This window comes from Oryx dammah, unplaced genomic scaffold (genome assembly GCF_014754425.2).
Source record: "Oryx dammah isolate SB20612 unplaced genomic scaffold, SCBI_Odam_1.1 HiC_scaffold_27, whole genome shotgun sequence".
Lineage (NCBI taxonomy): Eukaryota > Metazoa > Chordata > Mammalia > Artiodactyla > Bovidae > Oryx > Oryx dammah.
The window spans coordinates 118,076,093-118,099,398 of NW_024070211.1; the positions used below are offsets into that span (position 1 = coordinate 118,076,093).

General features: G+C 38.0%; 1 protein-coding gene across 1 annotated transcript in view; it reads right to left on the reverse strand.

Annotated features, from left to right (window-relative positions):
• SESTD1 (SEC14 and spectrin domain containing 1) overlaps positions 1-23,306 on the reverse strand; it is a 99,145-nt gene that overhangs the window by 8,719 nt on the left and 67,120 nt on the right. Inside the window, exons 9-16 of the mRNA XM_040227727.1 lie at positions 21,558-21,680; positions 13,460-13,654; positions 12,815-12,929; positions 11,191-11,350; positions 6,334-6,415; positions 5,497-5,619; positions 4,528-4,719; positions 1,732-1,853 (exon numbers count right to left, since the gene is read on the reverse strand). Coding sequence (XP_040083661.1) covers positions 1,732-1,853; positions 4,528-4,719; positions 5,497-5,619; positions 6,334-6,415; positions 11,191-11,350; positions 12,815-12,929; positions 13,460-13,654; positions 21,558-21,680 — 1,112 coding nt within the window. The remainder of the gene's footprint in view (positions 1-1,731; positions 1,854-4,527; positions 4,720-5,496; positions 5,620-6,333; positions 6,416-11,190; positions 11,351-12,814; positions 12,930-13,459; positions 13,655-21,557; positions 21,681-23,306) is intronic.

The following is a 23,306-nucleotide window of genomic DNA, read 5'->3' on the forward strand; positions in this document are numbered from 1 at the left end:
ATTAAAGTTGTGAAATCTGAATATACAGCACTAACTGACTCTTGCATTCTAAAAACGAAAATGACACATGAGCTATTTGTAGAAGATGGGAGAAGCAGCCCGTGCAAAAGTACCAGGAGGAGATGCTCCTGGGAGGACTTGAGTAGAATGAGACTGACTTTGTGACAACTGGCTGTGAAACACAGAAATGAGGTTTTGGTGGAGTGATGTCCTGGAATGGACCAACCAGAAGCACCCTACTAACACTGTTACCAGCTGGATTTAGAAAACTTTTAGATTTTTTTCTCTTTTATACACTGGAGATATACATGACTTTAAAAGCTACTTTTGATAATTCAAGTTTAGGTATGACTAGAGATTATCTATGTATAGACGATGAATAACATTATATCTTCACAATATCAATTCCAAATAATCCTTTGAAGTTCATGACACATTAGCTGCGGCACTTATCATGTGTGAGGTAATCATTTAAAGTAGTTCATATACATTTAGCTCATTTAACTCCCTCACACATAACCCAAGGAGGTATGGAAAATATATTCCTATTTTTAGATGAGGGAATGAGGCACAGGAAAGGTTAAGTGGCTTGCCCAAGATGTCACAGCTAGTAAGTGGTGGAGCTGAGATTTAAACCCAACAAATCTGGTTCCAGAGTCCACAATCACACCTACTACACTATATTACAGTGTTGGCATTTTTGTTTAGTTGCTCAGTTGTGTCTGACTCTTTGTGACCCCATGGACTAGCCCACCAGGCTCCTCTGTCCATGGGATTTCCCAGGCAAGAATACTGAAGTGGGTTGCCACTTCCTTCTCCAGGGGATCTTCCCGACCCAGGGACTGAACACATGTCTCTTGCCCTGGCAGGCGGATTCTTTGCCACTGAACTACCAGGAAAGCCCTATATTACAATGTAAGGATACTTATATTCAGTGGTTTGGTTTCTCTATTGTTTGAATTAAATATCCTCTGAATTACCACCAAACTGTTTTCATTGAGAAGATCTAGCTCCCTGGGGATAAAGCTACTATGATTCATTTACTGGACCATTTATCTGCAAAAGGTTAATCCTTATTTTTATCATCAACTATGTGAAATGCAAAAGGAATGTGGAAATCATGACCCCATCATTTTACAAATGAAGAAATTAGGACTTTACATAGCACAGTGGAAAAGAGAATGGATTTGGTGCCAGACAGACCTGAAACTATGTTCTAATTTCACTTAGAAGCTGTGATATCCTGACAACTTACTTAATCTTTCTGAGTTTCAGTTTCTTCATCTGTAAATCACAATAATTGTATTGGCCTAGCACTGTTTGGTCAAAAGCCTAGAGGTGAAATGTTTAGCTTTGCGCTGGGTATATAAGGTACATATTTTGAGCACACTAAACAGTCCCCTCCCCATCCATTCCCTGAATGAAGTTCAAAGTTACCTGACTCCTTATCATCACAGTCAAGGCTAGAACCCAGTATGTCAACCTAGTCAATGATCTTTCTTCTACAATAAGCTATCGAGGGCAATACATTTGATAGCAGCAAGTACCAACTGCTACCACTGTTAAAAACCCGGTAGGGATTTCTTTTCATTTTAGACTAATTTATTACAGATACTGAAGATGCGAACCAAAGCTAATTTACTAGGACTTTTTAGAAACAGATCTTCTTCTCTTGATATTACTTTAAGACCTTACTGATAAAAGCACAAACTGTAAGAACATGCAGCATACCCATCAGGATAAACTACAGGAACAGTTAGTCTATCTAAAAGTGATTTCCCAACTGCTTCAACTTCATCAAACTGCTCCTCATCATTAATAGCTTCAGGCTCTTCTGGACAGTCTTGTAAAATCTGCAACAAATAAAAGTGCAACATCAATCAAGAGACACAGAAAGGAAACCAAGTTCATTAAAATTTAGTAGATTGAAGGTGTTTCTGTTCTGTTCTTAGAATCTTTATGTATGTCATAGAAGACTGATTACTGACAAAGCGGACTCAAGAAATTCAAAAAAAATCAAACACATAACCCACACTTATAATATTATAATCGGAATAAGAAGAGTTCTATAGTGATTTCCAAAAAAAAAAAAAACACTAGACTATTATTTGGAATGAAACTGAAACTGTGCTTAAGAAGTAGTATTCTTTCATACATTAATTAACTATTTGTTGAATACTCACTTTATGTAGTGGCTTGGGATATGAATGAGAAACAGATTTTGACCTCAAAGAGCTTACAAACTTCACAAATGAAAAAAAATATATAAATACATAACAACATATACTCAGAGTACAAACACATAACAATGTGATTCCCTAGCTAGAAACTTTACAGTTATTTTTAAAACAGATCTGCTGACTTGAGTTACGTGATATAAACTAAAAAACAAAATATAAATGGATATGGTTTTAATGCAAATTTGGAATTTCTACAGTCCTTGATATTATTTTTTCCTTAATTATCACTATTTAAATTTAAATGGTACAAAAGAAAGAAAAAAATTGCGGTGATTTGTAATAGTTAAGGCTGTAAGTACAGACCCACACAGTAGCCATTAGGTACATATGGTTAGTGAGCTCTTGAAGTGGGTCTAGCCTCGAATGCAGATGTGCTAGCAGTCTAAGATACACTTTAGATTTAAAGCAATACTACTAATTTTAAACATTTACCTCCAAGAAAAAAACCTGCAAAATTTGAGACAGAATAAAAATAATTTATTTTTGCAACTTTGTTTGCATACTTTTCTGAATCCAATTATGTTTATTTTGGCATTACTCATAAAGGATATTTTCATATAATAAAATTCCATATTTAATTTAAATATTTTCCTAATCACTGTAATTTGCTATGCAGTTTGCTTATAGTTGTGGCTTGCTGGTATGAAATAGAACCCACCCAAGAGAAAAATAACATCTAATAACAAAAGGTTTTACATAAGTTGACATAATAAAATAACCTTAAGCAGAGTTTGTTGTAAGCATGATAAAGGCCATGTACCAGAAAAAATAGGAATATTAATATTCTATGAAAAAATTCTCAATCATATTCATTCTTGGGCTTCCCTGGTGGCTCAGATGGTAAACAGTCCACTTGCAATGCAGGAGACCCAGGTTCGATCCCTGGGTTGGGAAGATTCCCTAGAGAAAGGATTGGCTACCCACTCTGGTATTCTTGCCTGGATAATTCCATGGACAGAGGAGCCTGGCAGGCTACAGTCCATGGGGTTGCAAAGACTTGGACACAACCGAGCAACTAATATATATTCATTCTTACATAACTTCTTAAAGAGATCTAGATTTTTAAATGTCTTTGCAGATACATTTTAAGAGTAGTATCCTAAAAAATTATCAGTGGTGTTAAGAGATTGGGCCAGTGGTCACACTGGGAAGGCCAGCAGAAGCATTGTGATTAAAACAGGATGGAGGACAACCTCTGGGGTGCTGGTAACATTCTCTTATTTGAATAGTGCGCTGATTACACAGGCATCCTCACTCTGAAAATTCAGTGAGTAGAACATTTGAGTGCACGTTTTTCTATGTTAGTAGTATAGTTCAATAAAAAGTTTTCACTGAAACAATCAATACATAAATAAGTCAAGCCATTTGGATACTTTCATTCATCAACAGTCAGCCCATCTTGCACTAAAAAAATGACCTGTAGAGTCCAGTAACTGGCTCAGTAAGAGTTAATGTGGACATTTCCCAACAGATGTACTGCATAACACAAACAGAAACTGCTTAATTCCTGAGGCTCCTGACAGTATCTCTTCTGTCCTACAGACCAAGGCTATCTTAGGTTTCTCATATCTTAACTTGCGTTGAATATCCCCTACATATAAACTTTCATCGTTAAGAAATCAAAACAAAGTTAACTACTTAGTAAGGCTCCTCTTTGGAATGGAAATACAAGACTTGGATGCTATCAATTTTCACTGTGCAGTTGAGAAAAAGGTTCTATTGAAAATTTGCCCCCAAAAAATATACCGCATATTAACTTTAAGTTTCTGGGATTAATGAATTCATTAAATAATAAATTCTAGAATGATTCTTTAAAGATAACACATGAAAAAAAAAGGTTTCATTTTTATCCTTACTCTTGTAATTTTACCTGGAGAGTCTCAAAAGATTATAAAAATCACAAAGTGACCTTTTAAAAAATTTATGACAGTCAGTAGTATTTGTGAAGCCAGTTTCCTTTCTTGGCATAATGACACAGTGGGGGTCATGACACCTGAAAGAAGAGACAGTACATTCTGGGCATCAGGCCTGGTGAGGAGAGACGTGGTGCTGAGCAAAGACTACGGGATGGTTTCGGTTCTTCTAACCACGGTACTCCAACCCTGGTACGGCTTACCAAGAATCTGATCTGAACTTTCTAAGACAATACGTTATACCTAAACAAACTTTAAACAATGGAATGCATATAAATTTTTAAAGAACAGAATAATCATAAAATTACAAGGTAAACACATTGTAAACATACATAACAAACATGATTGAAACTACATTTTTTAAAAAAGCGAACCTTTTCAGCATTTGAGTGAAACGCAATAGCCATCTCCAGCCTATGCACCCTCTCTTCAGATGCGATCGTAAACTGTTTCCACACTCTGTTCAGCCGAGGAAGCGTATCCCCAGATGATCGAGAGGTGCAGCGCAAAGACTGGCACAGCACCACTGTGGCCTGCAGCAACTGTCTTCCGTAGTCGTAAGTGCTCTGAAGAAAAGAGAGTGGACACAAAGTTACAACAACAGAATCCTAAAGAGAGGGACAGGAAAGCGAACAGAAGGACTGCGGCTGCAATTAAGTAACACTACTAGAAGTCAATAATGAATGAGTCCACTGGCTCTACTACAAGTCGGCTGCATGCATAATTAAGGGGAAGCAATACTTCCAGTTAATTTTTATTACGTTTACTTCTTGTTAGGCTTTCCTCTCTTACTCTGCTTTCCTCTCAGTCTGCTCAATTTCACCAGCCCAAAAAATAAAAAAAAAAAAGAAAGAAATCAATTAAAAAAAATCTGCTCACCCATTAATCAAAACAAATGGGTGGAAAGGGGCACTTAATATTCCACATAGGAAACCACACTGTTAACAACATGGACTCAGTAATTAGGGAAAATAAATTAAGATACTATTCACATAAAAAAACCACGTTGTTATAACACTGACACTGTTGAGATGCAGAAACTACGGTTTCTAATTTACTGATATTAACTTACACTTCATAGTAACTTTTTACAAATGAACGATTACTGCCTTAAAATTACCATAATATATTAATATATCATAAATCAGAGGGAGCTACAGAACTAAACCCTCTCGGATTTATACAGGCTAGTTTTGATTCATCAGCTGACATTTTCTTAGCCCTATATTTCTGGATTAATATAACTAACCTTCTTGGACTTGGAGGGCTAAGTTACATTACAAACATGCAGAAAACTGTTTTAACACTGAGCTTGTAGAAAAGGAAGATAACCAGCTCTGCACCTGTGCAACATCAACAAACTTTCTATGCTTCTCCAGCAGGACTTTCGTCTCCTGAGCGTCATCCCCCAGTCTGGTGTGTGTCTTAAGAAGAGCGTCCAGAAGTTCACTGAGCCATTCTACTGCCTGAATGAAATTAAGTCACAGTCAACCTGGAGTCATAACTTTTTACCGTGTATATAAAAATACCATATTAATAAAAAGAAAGATTACTATCATGTAATTAATTAACCTATTTGTTATAACCATAATATAGCTTATTTCAGTGCCAAGCTACATGAGTTAATGACCTCTCCTCTTCCTTAAAATTTTTAAAATCTAAAGACAAGACCTATTAAAGACAAGTACTTGTTTAAAATTAACATCACATGATTTATATTAATAAAATCCATGTGTTTATGTAATATAGATCTTACTGGAATCGCATTACAGACTTAATGTTACAACTTAAAATTCTTAGTTTCTTCTATGTTAAGTTGTAACTATGTTTTTTGATATTGACTATGCAAAATAGCAAATTGTTTATCTAGCTACAAAACCCTCTTGTGGGTTAAAAGGCAATACCCTATACCAGCCTTCATCCTGGGATATAACTGACAACCAAATCACAATAATAAATACTTCCAATTTCTAGTTCAATAGAGCATTTCATTGAAAAGTAAGTCAAATGAGACCAGTAAGATTACTGGAAATATAAAACTTTATTACTTCAACAGGATAAATGAGAATCTGATTTAATGAATTTACTTAGGACCACGAAAAGAACACTTCTGTTTACAGTTAGGTGAGATCAATTTTCTAAGTAAAGACAAGGACGTAATATGCTGGACTGATCTTTACCTGGGCAGCATCTTCTTCACACTTAAACAACTGTACCATCTGAAGCATCTTTAATCTTCGCACATCTACCATGTCTTCACATCTAATAAACCCAAACACGAATTTAGGGAAACATTTCAGCCTTGTGGATAACTAGTATAACACCACCAATCTGCACAACATATTTTATAGTATATTAAAACACTTAAGTCTTACACTATGGAGACTGTAACTATTTTGTATTGGTTTGCAAGAATTTTAAGGATGTCTGTATCTGTGTTCCATTAAAACCTCAAAATACCTGAAAGATACTGAATCACAAACCCTCTTGACTATCGTATAGATTGTACAAAATACTGAAGTAAAGCACAAACACACAAGTACACTAAAGCCCGAAGAAATATTATCTGCCAATTAGCATTAAACAAACTTCGAAGACAAAAACATAAAGTTTAGAGAATGATGCCCCAAGGAAATAAAAAAAAAATGAAAACTTTTCATTATATTACATTACCAGAGTAATATCTAATTTTGCATTAAAAAAAAAACAACTCCCATCTATGCTCCTAAGAAAGAAAAAAAAATTCTGTTATCTCTGGATAGAAAGAAACACAATTTAGAGTATTTTTAGATTTTAATGTGCTCCTCCCTGGATAACATACAGATTAAAATTTTAAGCTGACTTGATCAATTAAGCTCTGACCCATCCCCTTCATTTCCATGCAATTCTGTGCACTTCAGATGGGAAGGAGAGACTCTCATGGCAGTACTGAACACCACTAACAAGCCACCCAGGAGACACTGGGCTCCACCAGAGCTGATATTCTTAAGGAAGCTTGATAACAATAGCTAGGTCATTGTCACAGGCTATTTTTTTTTTTTTCACAAGAATGCCATCAACACGATCTATAACATATTTTTAAAGGGCAATTTGGTTAAATAATCCTACAAGGGACTGAAGAGAAGTGATTATATATATTTTTAAAATCGGAAGCTAAAAGACAAGGTAAGACACATCAATGATGAATATCATATTTAACATATATTTTCAGGTGCTGGACAGCGTGCTTGAAAATACAAGACATGGTTTCTACTTATTAAGATGGTCCCACTTGGGAAGATGGACTTTTAAAAAAACAGTGTGATAAATACTGATGTGGAGCTATATGAGAATAGGGAGGAATAAGTAAAAACTTGCCTAAGAAATCTAAAAAGGCTTCCAGGGATAAGTACCCCAGAGTCTTGAATAATAAGTAGGAATACACCAGGCAGAAAATGAGGGAAGAAGTATTCTAAGTACTCTGGATGGTTGAAACCACATGATGCATTCAGGAAAGTGAAAATAAGTGTGTGGTTTTTTAGGAAAGTTAAAGGAGGTAAGATTATACAGGACTGGATTACGAAGGGTCTCCTACACTGTTCCAAGGAGACTGAACTTCATCTGAGGAAACGGGAAGTAACTGAGAGGGGTTCCCACAAGAAGTTAGGGAACTGGATGAGCGATTTACAAAGATGGCCCTCACGCACAACAGACTAGAGGAGCAAGGAAGGAAGCAGGTAGAGCTAAGATCGTGAAAAAAGGATTCAGAGACAGCAGAACTTGGGCATTTGAGGAGGCTGTAAGAGAAAAGAAAGAGAACGATTTTGGTAAATCCTTTGGATAAATCCCAAGTTTGGTAGCTGATGGTATTTTTAACTGGGACAGGAAACTAAAGGAGAAGAGCCAGTTTTGGAGGACAGTGATTCCAATCCATACAAGGGAGTTTTAAGTATTGTCTGGGGCACCCAGGTGGATGAGCTCAGTAGGTAAGAGGAATTACAGGTCCAAAGTATAGGGGAGGGATCTGGGTCAGAGCCATAACTACCCAATCATGGTCATACTGAAGAAAGTCATTAAAGCAGTGAGACTGTCTGGGGAGACGACAATGAGTGAGAAGAGGATTTGGCCTCAGGACAAACCCTGAAAGCAGTGGAATTAGCGAGAGGACAAGAAATCAGTGGAGAAAACCAAGAAGAAACAGAGTGCCCAGGAGAATCATAAAAGTGTTTTTAAAGTATATAAAGTTATCAGGGAGTTTCAAACAGAAAAAAAAAAAAATGTCAGTTGTCCCTAATGCTATTCAGAGTGGTCAAGCAACGTCAGAACCAAAAGAATTCCCTGGATTTTGAGCAAGATGAAGAGTTCATTGACATGTGGCAATTACAGTCACTGATGACATCAGTAAGAGCAAGTTCAGTGAAGTGGTGAGGGGAGAGGTCAGACAAAGAAGGGTTGAAAAGTAAACTGGAGACAGTGAGGAAGTATGAATGCAGATTAGATCTTCAATGACAGCTGTCAAGGAGGAGAGCTCAAGGGAGAGAAAGAACGGTTTGAAGAGGAGGTGGTAATTTCATGCAAAGATGAGCACCAGAAAGGACAGAAACAATATGGACCTAACAGAAGCAGAGGTATTAAGAAGAGGTGGCAAGAATACACAGAAGAACTATACAAAAAAGATCTTTATGACCCAGACAAACACAATGGTGTGATCACTCACCTAGAGCCAGACATCCTGGAGTGCAAAGTCAAATGGGCCGTAGCAAGCATCACTATGAACAAAGCTAGCAGAAGTGATGGAATTCCAGCTGAACGATTCCAATTGCTAAAAGATGATGCTATAAAAGTGCTGCACTCAATATGCCAGCAAATTTGGAAAACTCAGCAGTGGCCACAGGATTGGAAGAGATCAGTTTTCATTCAAATTCCAAAGAAGGGCAATGCCAAAGAATGTTCAAACTACCACACAACTGCACTCATTTCACATGCAAGCAAGGTCATGCTCAAAACCCTCTAAGCAAAGCTTCAAGAGTACATGAACCAAGGACTTTCAGATTTACAAGCTAGATTTAGAAAAGGCAGAGGAACCAGAGATCAAACTGCCAAAATCCATTGGATCATAGAAAAAGCAACAGAAAAAAATCGACTTCTGCTTCATTGACTATGCTAAATCCTTTATTGTGCACATCACAACAAACTGTGGAAAATTCTTAAAGTGAATACCAGATTACCTTACCTGTCTCCTGAGAAACCTGTATGCAGGTCAAGAAGCAACAGTTAGAACCAGACACAGAACAACAGACTGGTTTAAAATTGGAAAAGGAGTGCATCAAGGCTGCATACTGTCACCTTGATCATTTAACTTATATACAGAGTACATCATGCAAAATATCAGGCTGGATGAAGCACAAGCTGGAATCAAGACTGCTGGGATAAATATTAATAACATCAGATATGCAGATGGCACCACCCTTGTGGCAGAAAGCAAAAAGAAACTGAAGAGCCTCATGATGAAGGTAAAAAAGGAGAGTGAAAAAGCTGTCTTAAAACTCAACATTCAAAAAATGAAGGTCATGGCATCTGGTTCCATAACTTCATGGCAAAAAGATGGGGAAACAATGAAAACAGTGACAGACTTTATTTTCTTGGGCTCCAAAATCACTCCAGACGGTGACTGTAGCCATGAAATTAAAAGACAGTTGCTCCTTGGAGGAAAAGCTATGACAAACCTAGACATTATATTAAAAAGCAGAGACTTGACTTTGCCCACAAAGGTCCGTCTAGTCAAAGCTATGGTGTTTCCAGTAGTCATGTATGAATGTGAGAGTTGGACCATAAAGAAAGCTGAGTGCCAAAGAACTGCTGCTGTTGGAGGAGACTCTTCAGAGTCCCTTGGACAAAGCAAGAAGATCAAACCAGTCAATCTTAAAAGGAAATCAACCATGAATGTTCATAGGAAGGACTGATGCTGAAGCTGAAACTCCAATACTTTGGCCACCTGACTCTAAGAGCCAACTCACTGGAAAAGACCCTGATGCTGGGAAAGATTCAAGGAGAAGGGGATGACAGAGGTAGAGATGGCTGGATGGCGTCACCAGTTCAATGGGCATGAGTTTGAGCAAGCTCTGGGAGATGGTGAAGGATAGGGAAGCCTGGCATGCTGTAGTCCATGGGATTGCAGAGTTGGACATGACTGGGGACTGAACAATAACAAAGCATTTGAATGAAAGGTAGGGATTAGAGTAAAGAGCAGGAACTGACTTAGTGAGGAGACATGGGGATACACAGTTTTGATAAGAGCAGAGCTTTTTCATCCTTCTGATGAAAATAATGAAATGGATAAACTTTGCAACTATGAGGATAGAAGGAATTTCTATCTAATGACTGTTTTGTCTGTGATGCAGAGGGAAGTTTCTGTGAGGTTTTGTTGATGCCCTTGAAATTTCTAAGTGTACAAAAATTTCATACAACCATGATAGCCTGTATGTACTAGCATATATTAATTTAATCCTTTATTTTGCAGTATTCTGCAATTGCTATTGCAAGTTGAGTTTTCAAAGAACCCTTTAAATTTCTAGTTCTACCATATAACAAATGAAACTAAACATTACCTTACCCAGAATTTACTGTCTAATCCTTCTACAGCAAATATGAGAACAATGGATGAGTGACAGTTTGTGTGAGGTTTAGATGAAGAAACAGATCAATGTATGATCAATTTAATAGCAACTCTAAACTAAATGCAAATGGAAACGCCAGATTCTCCAGAGTCTTAAAATACAGATGAGTCACAGGCTATACTGGGGATAAAGAATGTGATGCACTCGAATGGAAATGAAATTTTTATCACTGAGTAAAAAGGCGAAAGGTACCCATCACATGAATGGCCATTATTTGTTAGTACAATTATACACAATAACCATTACATTTACCAAAAACTTACTACATGCCTACTATGTAACAGGTAAGAATTTCTACTTCGTATGGAAAATGTATCAATTTTCATTTTCATAAAGATTATGTTGTCTCAGCAAAAATTAACATGAACAGTCGAACTTTGCCTTTGTTTTCTCAGCTGCATGTCTTCCATCACTCCTTGTATGTGGTCCACATTTTCCTTATTCTCAATGGTTACATCCTTTCCATAGGCCCAGGACGCCTGATTGGAGATCTGGTCCAGAAGACCTTGACCTTTTTCACGCAAACCTTGCAATCCTACATCTAAAACAAAAGTTACCAGATTTAATCTCTTAAACAAGAGAAGCTTTCCCTCCCTTAATTAAACCCTCTCAGCAGATACTGTACTTGGATTGCTAGGATAACAGCTTTGTACATTAAACTACTTTGGTCTGGAGCCCTCTGGATATCTCAATCAATAAAACCCATTTAAACATGGCTCAAACGGGAGCTCCCTCTCATTCAAATTCTCTCTAAAGAGAATTTCTAAAAGGTGAACTTTCATAGATAACTAATTACTTTTCAAAATTGCAAGTAGAAAGTGTGAGAATTCCTGTCTTGACGAGTAAGATTTTCAATTCTTTCCTTTCTGTTTTTACATAGTTCAGTTTTTAGGAGAACATAAGAGAAGGCAAATGCTTTGTTCAAAAAATATATCAGAGCCACAAGACATTCAAACAGTCAAGCACTGTGTTCTTACTGTAAAAGGACACTGAACATTTTGAATATAGGTGCTGTCAGCTTATACTCAACCAGAAGCAACACTTAGGATGTATTTATAAGACTTTAAATGAGGTACGTATATTGGAATTCCTTTACCATTTTTAAAGGAAAAACATTGCTCAAGAAAACTTGTGACATTTTTGAAATAAATTTCATTTGGCAAATTAGATACTAAACATGTAATTACATCATCCATTAAAATAACAAAGACTATAAGCAAGTAAAATGCCAATACAAGCATGATTTTTCAAACCCATTCCCTCAAGTCCTTTTCAAAATTAATTAAACTGGTTCAATCACATGCCACCATTTTGCACTAAATCGCTGCCTTAAGTTTCCGCTTTCTCTACTCCATTTCCCTTTGCCCAATGTCCCGCTCGGTAACACACACTCTCCACCCCCTCATTTTCACAGCCACTATTCACTTCTCCCAGTCATGACCTGGGAAACCGCTCTCTATTTTCTACCTGTAGTAAAAGTCAAAAGGCTATGGTGTCAAGTAAGGGTAGTAGCTTAATAAAACCGAACCATCCTCTCCCTGGAGAGTATGTAACCTTGGCAATATTCCCAGTTTGGAGAGACAAATGCACAGAACCAAACCAACTATTCTTTTCACAAGGTTAGGATATGGCAACAACAAAAATCATTGCATAAAACACAGTGTGGGGCATACAGGGTTTACCACAGAACACTCCACAGCTAAGTGCAGGTGTGCATGCACTACAGGGAACCGCTCATAGAATATGCAAGACACAGCGCTTGTCGATTCGGCTGGGTGAGCCAGAAAGGCCGAAGGCCTTATGCAGGAAGGTGACGGGCCACCAACGAAAGACAAGAACTGTAGCATAAATTACACCCTTTAAGGGGATAAAAACTTTTTATACTAATTTTTCCTGTGTTCCCTGTAAATGATCATAATGAGATCAGTATAAGTTGACTTGTCTAACCATGGTAGTATTTTTAAAAAAGAACCCTTATGTTTCAGCATTTTTAAAATCTGCTTACCAACACTTTTCAGCTTCTCTTCAAGCAGTTTTAAAGTTTGCTGAATCGATGCTCCATCAGCTGGTGCTACATCTACGCACAACATCCCTAATAAGCCATCCAACTGCTGAGACAACTAAAGCAGAGGGACACCAAAGAGATAACCCTGATGTAATCAGCATCTACAGTGTTTAATGATTAATGAGGTTTATAGCTAATGAAGTTACCACGATTATACTTGAAAAAACTCTGCTGTTAAAAGACAAGGACACATAATTAGAATACACATTATCTGAAAGACAGAACACACAGATGCATGCACCAGGAAGACAGTACGTCCAGGTCAGCAGAATGCAGAAAAGTGTTGAAACTTTCATTTCAATCTATGTTATAAAACATGAACATCAAAAAACTATCCAAATGAAATCTATCAATTACATTGGGACACTCTATTTAGATTAAAAAAAAAAAAAGTTTAGTTGCATGCAAAATAATGTAACATAAAATTTAAAAAAAAAAAATCAAAAGTCTATCTTGTTTTCCCCCACCAGTAAATTTTACTGTTCCAGAAAAATAATTAAGAGACATGCAAACCTGCAAAAATGATGTGCAGATAAGTACTCAGATAATCTGAAGCAAAGAAAAGCAATCAGAGTCGTCACTTACATCTTGGGCAACACCATGAAATTCAAGAGCTGCTTGTAGCAGATTCTGCCTAAATTCCAGCTGACTGGCCTGTCGATAACAAACATCACTAAGTTGTTGCTGGAGCGACTTCAGTTCCACAAGATCTTCCTCGTCCCCAGCATTTAAGAGTGCTGCAATTTGCTGATTAAGTTCCACATAAACTGCAAACCATTCCTGTAACAGAGACGTTGTAAAGTAAATTAAGGATCAAATCAGCTCCTGAAGAATACACTACATTTTACAGTATCTCCAGATATACTAAGGAACATATATGAGTTTTTTTAAATCAAAATAATTTGAGGACAAAAAGTTCCAGCATTCAAATGCTTTCACTGAGATCCCTGGAATAACTCCTGCCAACAGCAAACTCTATTTCCTCATGGCTGGCCTCTAAATGTTTCCCTCTCTCTCCTGTTCTCTGTGAAACCCATCATCCTCAGAGAGAGCAGTGAGCCCTGCCGCTCTGCTGACTGCTGCTGCTGTGTCGACAGGTGACCGACCACGAGCCTGGAGGGGAGGGAGATGGCTGCCTCACTCTTATTTCCAAACCACTTCTTCCATCCTTCTCTCAAACACCACGTCTCCTGCAAAGTGCATGTTGTCGGACTCCATCCTGCCAACCTCTCCTGCTGCGCGCTCTCATCTCAGCCAGCAGACTTCTCGGCCTCCCTCTCAGCGTCAGCCTTCTTCCTGACTTTTACCGCGCAGACGTCCGACCAACACTGCACGCTTGGTTCCTTGACCCCTCCCTCACTTCCACCTGTCCTGCCCTCAGCTACACCTCAGCTACCTACTCCAGCAGACACAAAATCTGTTATTAATACCATGTACTACATACAGCCCCCTCTCTGACCACCAGTTACTGACGCCCCCATTCACACCCTTTAGTATGCCAGCTCCTACAGCCCCATGCGGTTCACCCATCCACTGACCTCAGCATGTTCTCAGCTCACGAGTCTAGCACTCAAGAGCCTCCTGTCCTCACTTCTGCACTGTGTCAGGGGCTATAACCACTCCCAGGGCACAGCCTATGCTCATGCCATACTCTGCTTCCTCCATCAGATTCACCTGTCAGAAATGAAGACCACATGCAGGAAAACCTTTGGATAAAATTCAGCATCCATTCATGAGAAAAAGTTTCCAGAAACTCTACTCAACACTCTATAATGGCCTGCATGGGAAAATAAACTTAAAAAGAGTAGATATATGTATATGTATAACTGATTCGATTTGTTGTACAGCAGAAACTAACACATTGTAAATCAAGTACAATAAAAATATTTTTAAAGACCTACTTTTGAAACAAGCAAAACAAAACAAAACACCCTCAACAAATTACTAGCAAGCCAAATCCAATACTTCAAGCAGATCGTACACTGTTATCAAGTGGCATTTGTCCCAGGGGTGCAAGGATTTTTCGGTACCCACAAATCAATCAGTATGATTCATCACATCAACAAATTAAAAAATAAAAACCATATGATCATCTCAATTGATGCAGAAAATTCTTTTGACAAAATTCAATATCCATTTATGATTAAAAAAAAAAAAAACTCTCTAGGAACTAGGCATAGAGGGGACAAACCTCAACATAATAAAGACCACAAAGGAAAAAGCCAGAGCTAACATCATATTCAATGGTGAAAAGCTGAAAGCACTTCCTCTAAGATCAAGAACAAGACAAGAATGCTCATTCTCACTGCTCTTATTCAGCAAAGTTTTGGAAGTCCTAGCCATAGCAATCAGAGAAGAAAAAAAAATAAAAGAATCCAAATTGGAAAAGAAGTAATAAAAGTGTCACATTTTGCAGATGACATGATACTCTATACAGAACATCCTAAAGACACCACCAGAAAACCACTAGAGCTCATCAACAAATTTGGTAAAGTTGAAAGATATGAAACTGTTTGCAGTTGGGTATAGGTCAAGGCTGAAGATACTAATCTGCAAAGTATTAGCCAACAGATGTTATTTAAAGGCATGGGACTACATGAAATTATCCAAACACAAAGAGTATTGGTTCAAAAGAAAAGAGCCTTTGGAAAGCTGAACCCTGGGTCACTCCTAAATTCAGAGGGCAATGAGAGGAAAGAGATCGAGCAGAAGAGGCCAAAAAGGAGCTGTGTGTTTCAGGAAAGAAGTAAAAAAGGAGGGAGAAGTGGTCACCTTTATTAAAATTTACTGAGAGGTCCAATAAGATAAGGACTAAAATTCTGATAGAGTGGGAAGGACATAAATCCTGATCAGAGTTAATTAAAAAAAGAATGAGAATTGAGAAGATAAAGTATGGCCAAAGGGAATATTTTTTAAATGTTAACTTATATTAATTTATATATTATTATATTAATTTATATTAAAATGCACATATCTTGAGCATATATTTTGTTTTTAATGTATAATACAGTATTTGTACACCGAAAGAAATACTCCAGCTGGTAACAGAGAAGATCATTGCAAAAGCAAAGCCTTGCACAAGCAACACAGTCTGTAGACTGTAGTGGAGTGGTTGGTCTTAGAATCAGACATAGCTCCTTCATTATTTTGGCAGGGAGGGCAGAGCAACAAAAATTTATCAATAAATCAATCAATAATGCCAAGGTTGAGAAAACCTGCTCCATATGGCTGTCCCTTGTATCTGTGGGGGCCTGGTGCAGGGGTTCCAAAATCTACGGATGCTCAAGCCTCATTCTTGGCTCTCCATATCTGAGAATGCAGCACCCGTGGATACAGAGAAATAACTATATATATCCATATATATAAACACAAATATAAATAAATATATACACACACATATAAATATATGTAAATATATGTCACACATATACTTTATTTCAAAATGCTCCTTCCTAGGAAATAAGGGAACATAAAATTCCTGGAACCTTAGATGAACAGGCTACATTCAGTTCAGTTATGGTCATTCTCTGGTCTACCTCTCAAAAACATTTAACTGCATAGAAAATGATTATTTCATAGCCCTTCCACCCACAAACACATATATACATGAAACAAAAACAAACCACCACCAAGATATGGGATTTGGAATAAGATAGTAGGTAAGAATCGATCTTGGGGGTTCAAATACTAGAAGAGAGGTAATCATCAGGATGAAAAGCTAAAATTAGGTTTATGATTGGAATAGAATACTTTAAAATTATTTTAAATTGTTATTATCATACACTCATTTCCTACACTTCAATATTTTTCAGTTGTGCTTACCTAGTATTCAAAAAATCAAGAAAACTTGTTACTGATGCTCCTTGATAGAGAACTACATATTCAGTTCAGTTGCTTAGTCGTGTCTGACTCTGCAACGCCATGTTGTACCACCCCAGGCCTCACTGTCCATCACCAACTCCTGGAGTTCACTCAGACTCATGTCCACTGAGTCGGTGATGCCATCCAGCCATCTCATCCTGTGTCATCCCCTTCTCCTCCTGCCCCCAATCCCTCCCAGCATCAGAGTCTTTTCCAATGAGTCAACCCTTCGCATGAGGTGGCCAAAGTACTGGAGTTTCAGCTTTAGCATCAGTCCTTCCAATGAACATGCAGGAGTGATCTCCTTCAGAATGGACTGGTTGGATCTCCTTGCAGTCCAAGGGACTCTCAAGAGTCTTCTCCAACACCACAGTTCAAAAGCATCAATTCTTCGGCACTCAGCTTTCTTCACAGTCCAACTCTCACATCCATATATGACCACTGGAAAAAACCATAGCCTTGACTAGACGGACCTTAGTCGGCAAAGTAATGTCTCTGCTTTTGAATATGCTATCTAGGTTGGTCATAACTTTCCTTCCAAGGAGTAAGAGCTTTTAATTTCATGGCTGCAATCATCATCTGCAGTGATTTTGGAGCCCTAAGAAATAAAGTCTGACACTGTTTCCACTGTTTCCCCATCTATTTCCCATGAAGTGATGGGACTAGATGCCATGATCGTTTTCTGAATGTTGAGCTTTAAGCCAACTTTTTCGCTCTCCTCTTTCACTTTCATCAAGAGGCTTTTTAGTTCCTCTTCACTTTCTGCCATAAGGGTGGTGTCATCTGCATATCTGAGGTTATTGAGATTTCTGCATAGAAGTTAAATAAGCAGGGTGACAATATACAGCCTTGACTCACTCCTTTTCCTATTTGGAACCAGTCTGTTGTTCCATGTCCAGTTCTAACTGTTGCTTCCTGACCTGCATATAAGTTTCTCAAGAGGCAGGTCAGGTGGTCTGGTATTCCCATTTCTCTCAGAATTTTCCATAGTTTATTGTGATCCACACAGTCAAAGGCTTTGGCATAGTCAATAAAGCAGAAGATGTTTTTCTGGAACTCTCTTGCTTTTCCCATGATCCAGTGGATGTTGGCAATTTGATCTCTGGTTCCTCAGCCTTTTCTAAAACCAGCTTGAACATCTGGAAGTTCACGGTTCACATACTGCTGAACCCTGGTTTGGAGAATTTTGAGCATTATTTTGCTAGTGTGTGAGATGAGTGCAATTGTGCGGTAGTTTGAGCATTCTTTGGCCTTGCCTTTCTTTGGGATTGGAATGAAAACTGACCTTTTCCAGTCCTGTGGCCACTGCTGAGTTTTCCAAAGTTGCTGGCATTTTGAGTGCAGCACTTGCACAGCATCATCTTTCAGGATTTGAAATAGCTCAACTGGAATTCCATCACCTCCACTAGCTTTGTTCATAGTGATGCTTTCTAAGGCCCACTTGACTTCACATTCCAGGATGTCTGGCTCTAGGTGAGTGATCACACCATTGTGATTATCTGGGTCGTGAAGATCTTTTTTGTATAGTTCTTCTGTGTATTGTTGCCACCTCTTTTTAATATCTTCTGCTTCTGTTAGGTCTATACCATTTCTGTCCTTTATTGAGCCCATCTTTGCATGAAATGTTCCCTTGGTATCTCTAATTTTCTTGAAGAGATCTCTAGTCTTTGCCATTCTGTTGTTTTCCTCTATTTCTCTGCATTGATTGCTGAGGAAGGCTTTTTTATCTCGTCTTGCTATTCTTTGGAGCTCTGCATTCAGACACTTCTATCTTTCCTTTTTTCCTTTGCTTTTCACTTCTCTTCTTTTCACAGCTATTTGTAAGGCCTCCCCAGACAGCCATTTTGCTTTTTTGCATTTCTTTTCCATGGGGATGGTCTTGATCCCTGTCTCCTGTACAATGTCACAAACCTCCCTCCATAGTTCATCAGGCACTCTATCTATCAGATCTAGTCCCTTAAATCTATTTCTCACTTTCACTGTATAACCATAAGGGATTTGATTTAGGTCATACCTGAATGGTCTAGTGGTTTTCCCTACTTTCTTCAATTTAAGCCTGGATTTGGCAATATGAAGTTCATGGTCTGAGCCACAGTCAGCTCCTGGTCTTGCTTTTGCTGACTGTATACAGCTTCTCCATCTTTGGCTGCAAAGAATATAATCAGTCTGATTTCGGTGTTGACCATCTGGTAATGTTCATGTGTAGAGTCTTCTCTTGTGTTGTTGGAAGAGGGTATTTGCTATGACCAGTGCGTTCTCTTGGCAAAACTCTATTAGCATTTGCCCTCCTTCATTCTGTACTCCAAGGCCAAATTTGCCTGTTACCCCAGGTGTTTCTTGACTTCCTACTTTTGCATTCCAGTCCCCTATAATGAAAAGGACATCTTTTTTGGGTGTTTGTTCTGAAAGGTCTTGTAGGTCTTCATAGAACCATCAACTGCAGCTTCTTCAGCATTACTGGTCGGGGCATAGACTTGGATTACTGTGATATTGAATGGTTTGCCTTGGAGATGAACAGAGATCATTCTGTCATTTTTGAGATTGCATCCAAGTACTGCATTTTGGACTCTTTTGTTGACCATGATGGCTACTCCATTTCTTCTGAGGGATTCCTGCCCACAGTAGTAGATATAATGGTCATCTGAGTTAAATTCACGCATTCCAGTCCATTTTAGTTCGCTGATCCTAGAATGTCGATGTTCACTCTTGCCATCTCCCGTTTGACCACTTCCAATTTGCCTTGATTCATCGACCTGACATTCCAGGTTCCTATGCAATATTCCTCTTTACAGCACTGGACCTTGCTTCTATCACCAGTCACGTCCACAATTGGGTATTGTTTTTGCTTTGGCTCCATCCCTTCATTCTTTCTGGAGTTATTTCTCCACTGATCTCCAGTAGCATATTGGGCACCTACTGACCTGGGGAGTTCATCTTTCAGTGTCCTATCTTTTTGCCTTTTCATACTGTTCATAGGGTTGTCAAGGTAAGAATACTGAAGTGGTTTGCCATTCCCTTCTCCACTGGACCACTTTCTGTCATATTAGTAGGATTTTACTAGCAGGATTTTATTAGCAGGATTTTAATTTTCCATATATTAGTACTGAAAATCCTTATTGATTTGGGATTGTTTTAGCTTTATTTCTGAATTATGTTTTTATAAAGAATCTAAAATTTAGTATTTAACAGCTTGCTTGAACCCAAACTGGCATATTAAAAGTTTCTCCAAATTTTACCCATATTAAGCAATCAATATACTAGAAATCTGTCAGTTTCAGAAGACCTGAACAATTCCAATATAAGCTTTAAAGTGCTGACTTTTATTTACGAAGAGAAAAGAAAATTTTTAATATTAGAACATCTTAAACGTCATAAGCTAATGTGTGCATCTTGCATCAACCAACCTGTCCTCAAGGTGACAATGCAGTGCCACCTATTGGTTAAAACACTGCACTTCAAGTTTTGCTCTTTACCTAAGGATTTTTTTTCCTTAATATTTTCGATCTCTGGTTGGTTGACTCCTCAGAAGCATGTGGAACCTGTGAATATGGAAGGGCCCACAGTATACATACTGTCTTTGTAATGTTCCTAATTAGCACATGAAAGCGACATAAAAATAAAATTCTATAATTGAAAAATCTAAATATTTGCAGATGAAACCACCCTTATGGCAGAAAGTGAAGAAGAACTAAAGAACCTCTTGATGAAAGTGAAAGACAAGAGTGAAAAAGTTGGCTTAAAGCTCAACATTCAGAAAACTAAGATCTTGACATCTGGTCCCATCACTTCATGGCAAATAGATGAGGAAACAGTGGAAACTTGGCTGACTTTATTTTGGGGGGCTCCAACATCACTGCAGATGGTGATTGCAGCCAAGAAATTAAAAGACACTTGCTCCTTGGAAGGAAAGTTATGACCAACCCAGATAGCATATTCAAAAGCAGAGACACTTTGCCAACAAAGGTCTGTCTAGTCAAGGCTATGGTTTTTCCAGTAGTCATGTATGGAGGTAAGATTTGGACTGTAAAGAATTGTGAGCACCAAAGAATTGATGCTTTTGAACTGTGGTGTTGGAGAAGACTCTTGAGAGTCCCTTGGACTGCAAGGAGATCCAACCAGTACGTCCTAAAGGAGATCAGTCCTGGGTGTTCATTGGAAGGACTGATGTTGACGCTGAAACTCCAATACTTTGGCTACCTGATGCAAAGAGCTGACCCATTTGCAAAGACTCTGATGCTGGGAACGACTGAGGACAGGAAGAGAAGGGGACAACAGAGGATGAGATGGTTAGATGGCATCACCGACTCAATGGACATGAGTTCGGGTAAACTCCGGGAGTTGGTGATGGACAGGGAGGCCTGGTGTGCTGCAGTTCATGGGGTCGCAAACAGTTGGACAAGACTGCGCAACTGAACTGAATGGAACTATTTTATGCATTTCATAGGTTCCAACATGCTTTTTTTCCTTTTATGCTGAAGAAGAAATGTTCAATGATTTGTATTTAACTTACAGCTCCTATTCCTGAGATAATACTTTTAAAATTCAAGACTACAGATGAAGGTTCTATTTATGTACTATCACTCTTTCTTCTGTTACTGTGGTTTTTACAATTTCACATGAATTGTGTTTCTAAACTGAAAACCAAAACCAAACATCTAATGAATATGAACAGAGTGGTCAAGTGCTATCAATGTACTTGATAACCACACTGTACTTTATGACCATAAACCAAAGTATATAGCAACTTGTCACAGAGGACCACACATGCTATAAATTATCATTGACAACAGCACTGCAACTTGCAGAGGAAAGAGCATCTCACACTGTGCTGGCTCTCGATCTCTTCATGCTTCTGCTGTAGGGCTTGGGAAGCCCGGATGGAGTCTCCAATTCCCCACTGGGCTCTCAGTTGCTCTGATCCAGGCCCTTCAAGCCAATTCACAACCTATGAATGGAAGTTGAGATGAAATTTTAAAATTATCAAAAACTTTTCAAGCTTTCATTCTAACTGGTTTACCCCTCCCAAAGTTTCTCAAGTATTTTTAATTTAAATTCTTTAAATTGTTTTATTGAACACTGTATTTTATTGTATATAGTAAATGTTTCTTTTGGAACTATACAGCTATAATGTGACAACTTTCCCAAACTTAAATTTGATAAAATGTACACTACAGCATCGCAGGCTTTCAGCTACCCGATTATCTGCCAGGTTAAAAAAATCTGGGATGCTCCCTTAAGATAGGATTAAAAACTAACTTATGATGTTAAGAAAATCAGAGAACTACAGGATTTAAAATTGGAAGGGCCATCAATAATGACATTTGTGAAATTTTTTTGTCTAATAAGAGAAGTGACTTTCAGAAAGATTAAGTGACTTGTTCAAGGTAACAGAACTCATTATTTAGTAACTAAGAGTCACATGTCTTCTTGACTCATCATCTAGAGTTCTTTCCAAAGTACTGAAAAAACAGAATGAATTAACTGATAACTAGTAAAATATTTTTCTCACTTTGAAAATTAAAAACAGTAGAATTATACTACTGCAATACACTCTAGGGGTCTGAAAGACCATCTAAAGTCCCATTGGCACCAAGTCTACTCAGAAAGATGTAGGGAGGGGACTACAGTTTGCCAAAAGAGCAGCATTGGGTGTTTCTCTTTTGTTAAGTCCCTGAAGCAGTCCATCAGTTCTGGAGATGAGATCCATATGGGATAGATATGGGAGACACTCTATTAAAACCTCACACCACACAAGTGTCATGCCCATTGTAAAAGTCACTTAGATCAAAGATGTGCAAAGTTATGCCTTCCATCAAGTTATTAACAGATCTTCCAATCCAGATCCAGAATAATTTTTATTATAAGCAATGTTGCTGACATAATAACACAGCTGACATTGTAATTTTCATCAAGTTTTCAAGAGAATAGAGCTAGATAGTTAAGATCAAAATCTCATGCAGAAGGAGATCAAATTTGCATGCAGAAGAAAAATGGGTTTTACTTACTCTACCCACAAACATATATACTCTAAAACTACATAGACACAGTGAAGTAATTCTAACAGAAAAAAATAGTACCCAGCTCTACCAAGCTAAATTATTATTTAGTAAGCTAAATTCAAAGCAGACATTCAACAACAGATATATGGTTATGTCCTAAATCTTAACTTAGCATAGCTCCCCAGAAATGAATAAGGATATCTCTGCAAAGAGTCAAACATGCTTAAGAGCTAAGCAGGCATGCACACACACACAGCAAAGTAATACTAGAGACTCAGTGAGACAGGCTTATCTTAGCACAGACCTATAGTGCATTCCATAGCTACTACCAGGTTAATATATATTTATTTTAAAATCTAAGAATTTGTGTAGTTTTAATAATTATATAAAAGCACCGCATCATACCTGCCTCCTGAGAAACCTGTATGCAGGTCAAGAAGCAACAGTCAGACCAGACAGGGAACAACGGACTGGTTCAAAATTGGGAAAGGAGTAACGTCAAGGATGTATATTGTCACCCTACTTATTTAACTTATATGCAGAGTACATCATGTGAAATGCCAAGCTAGATG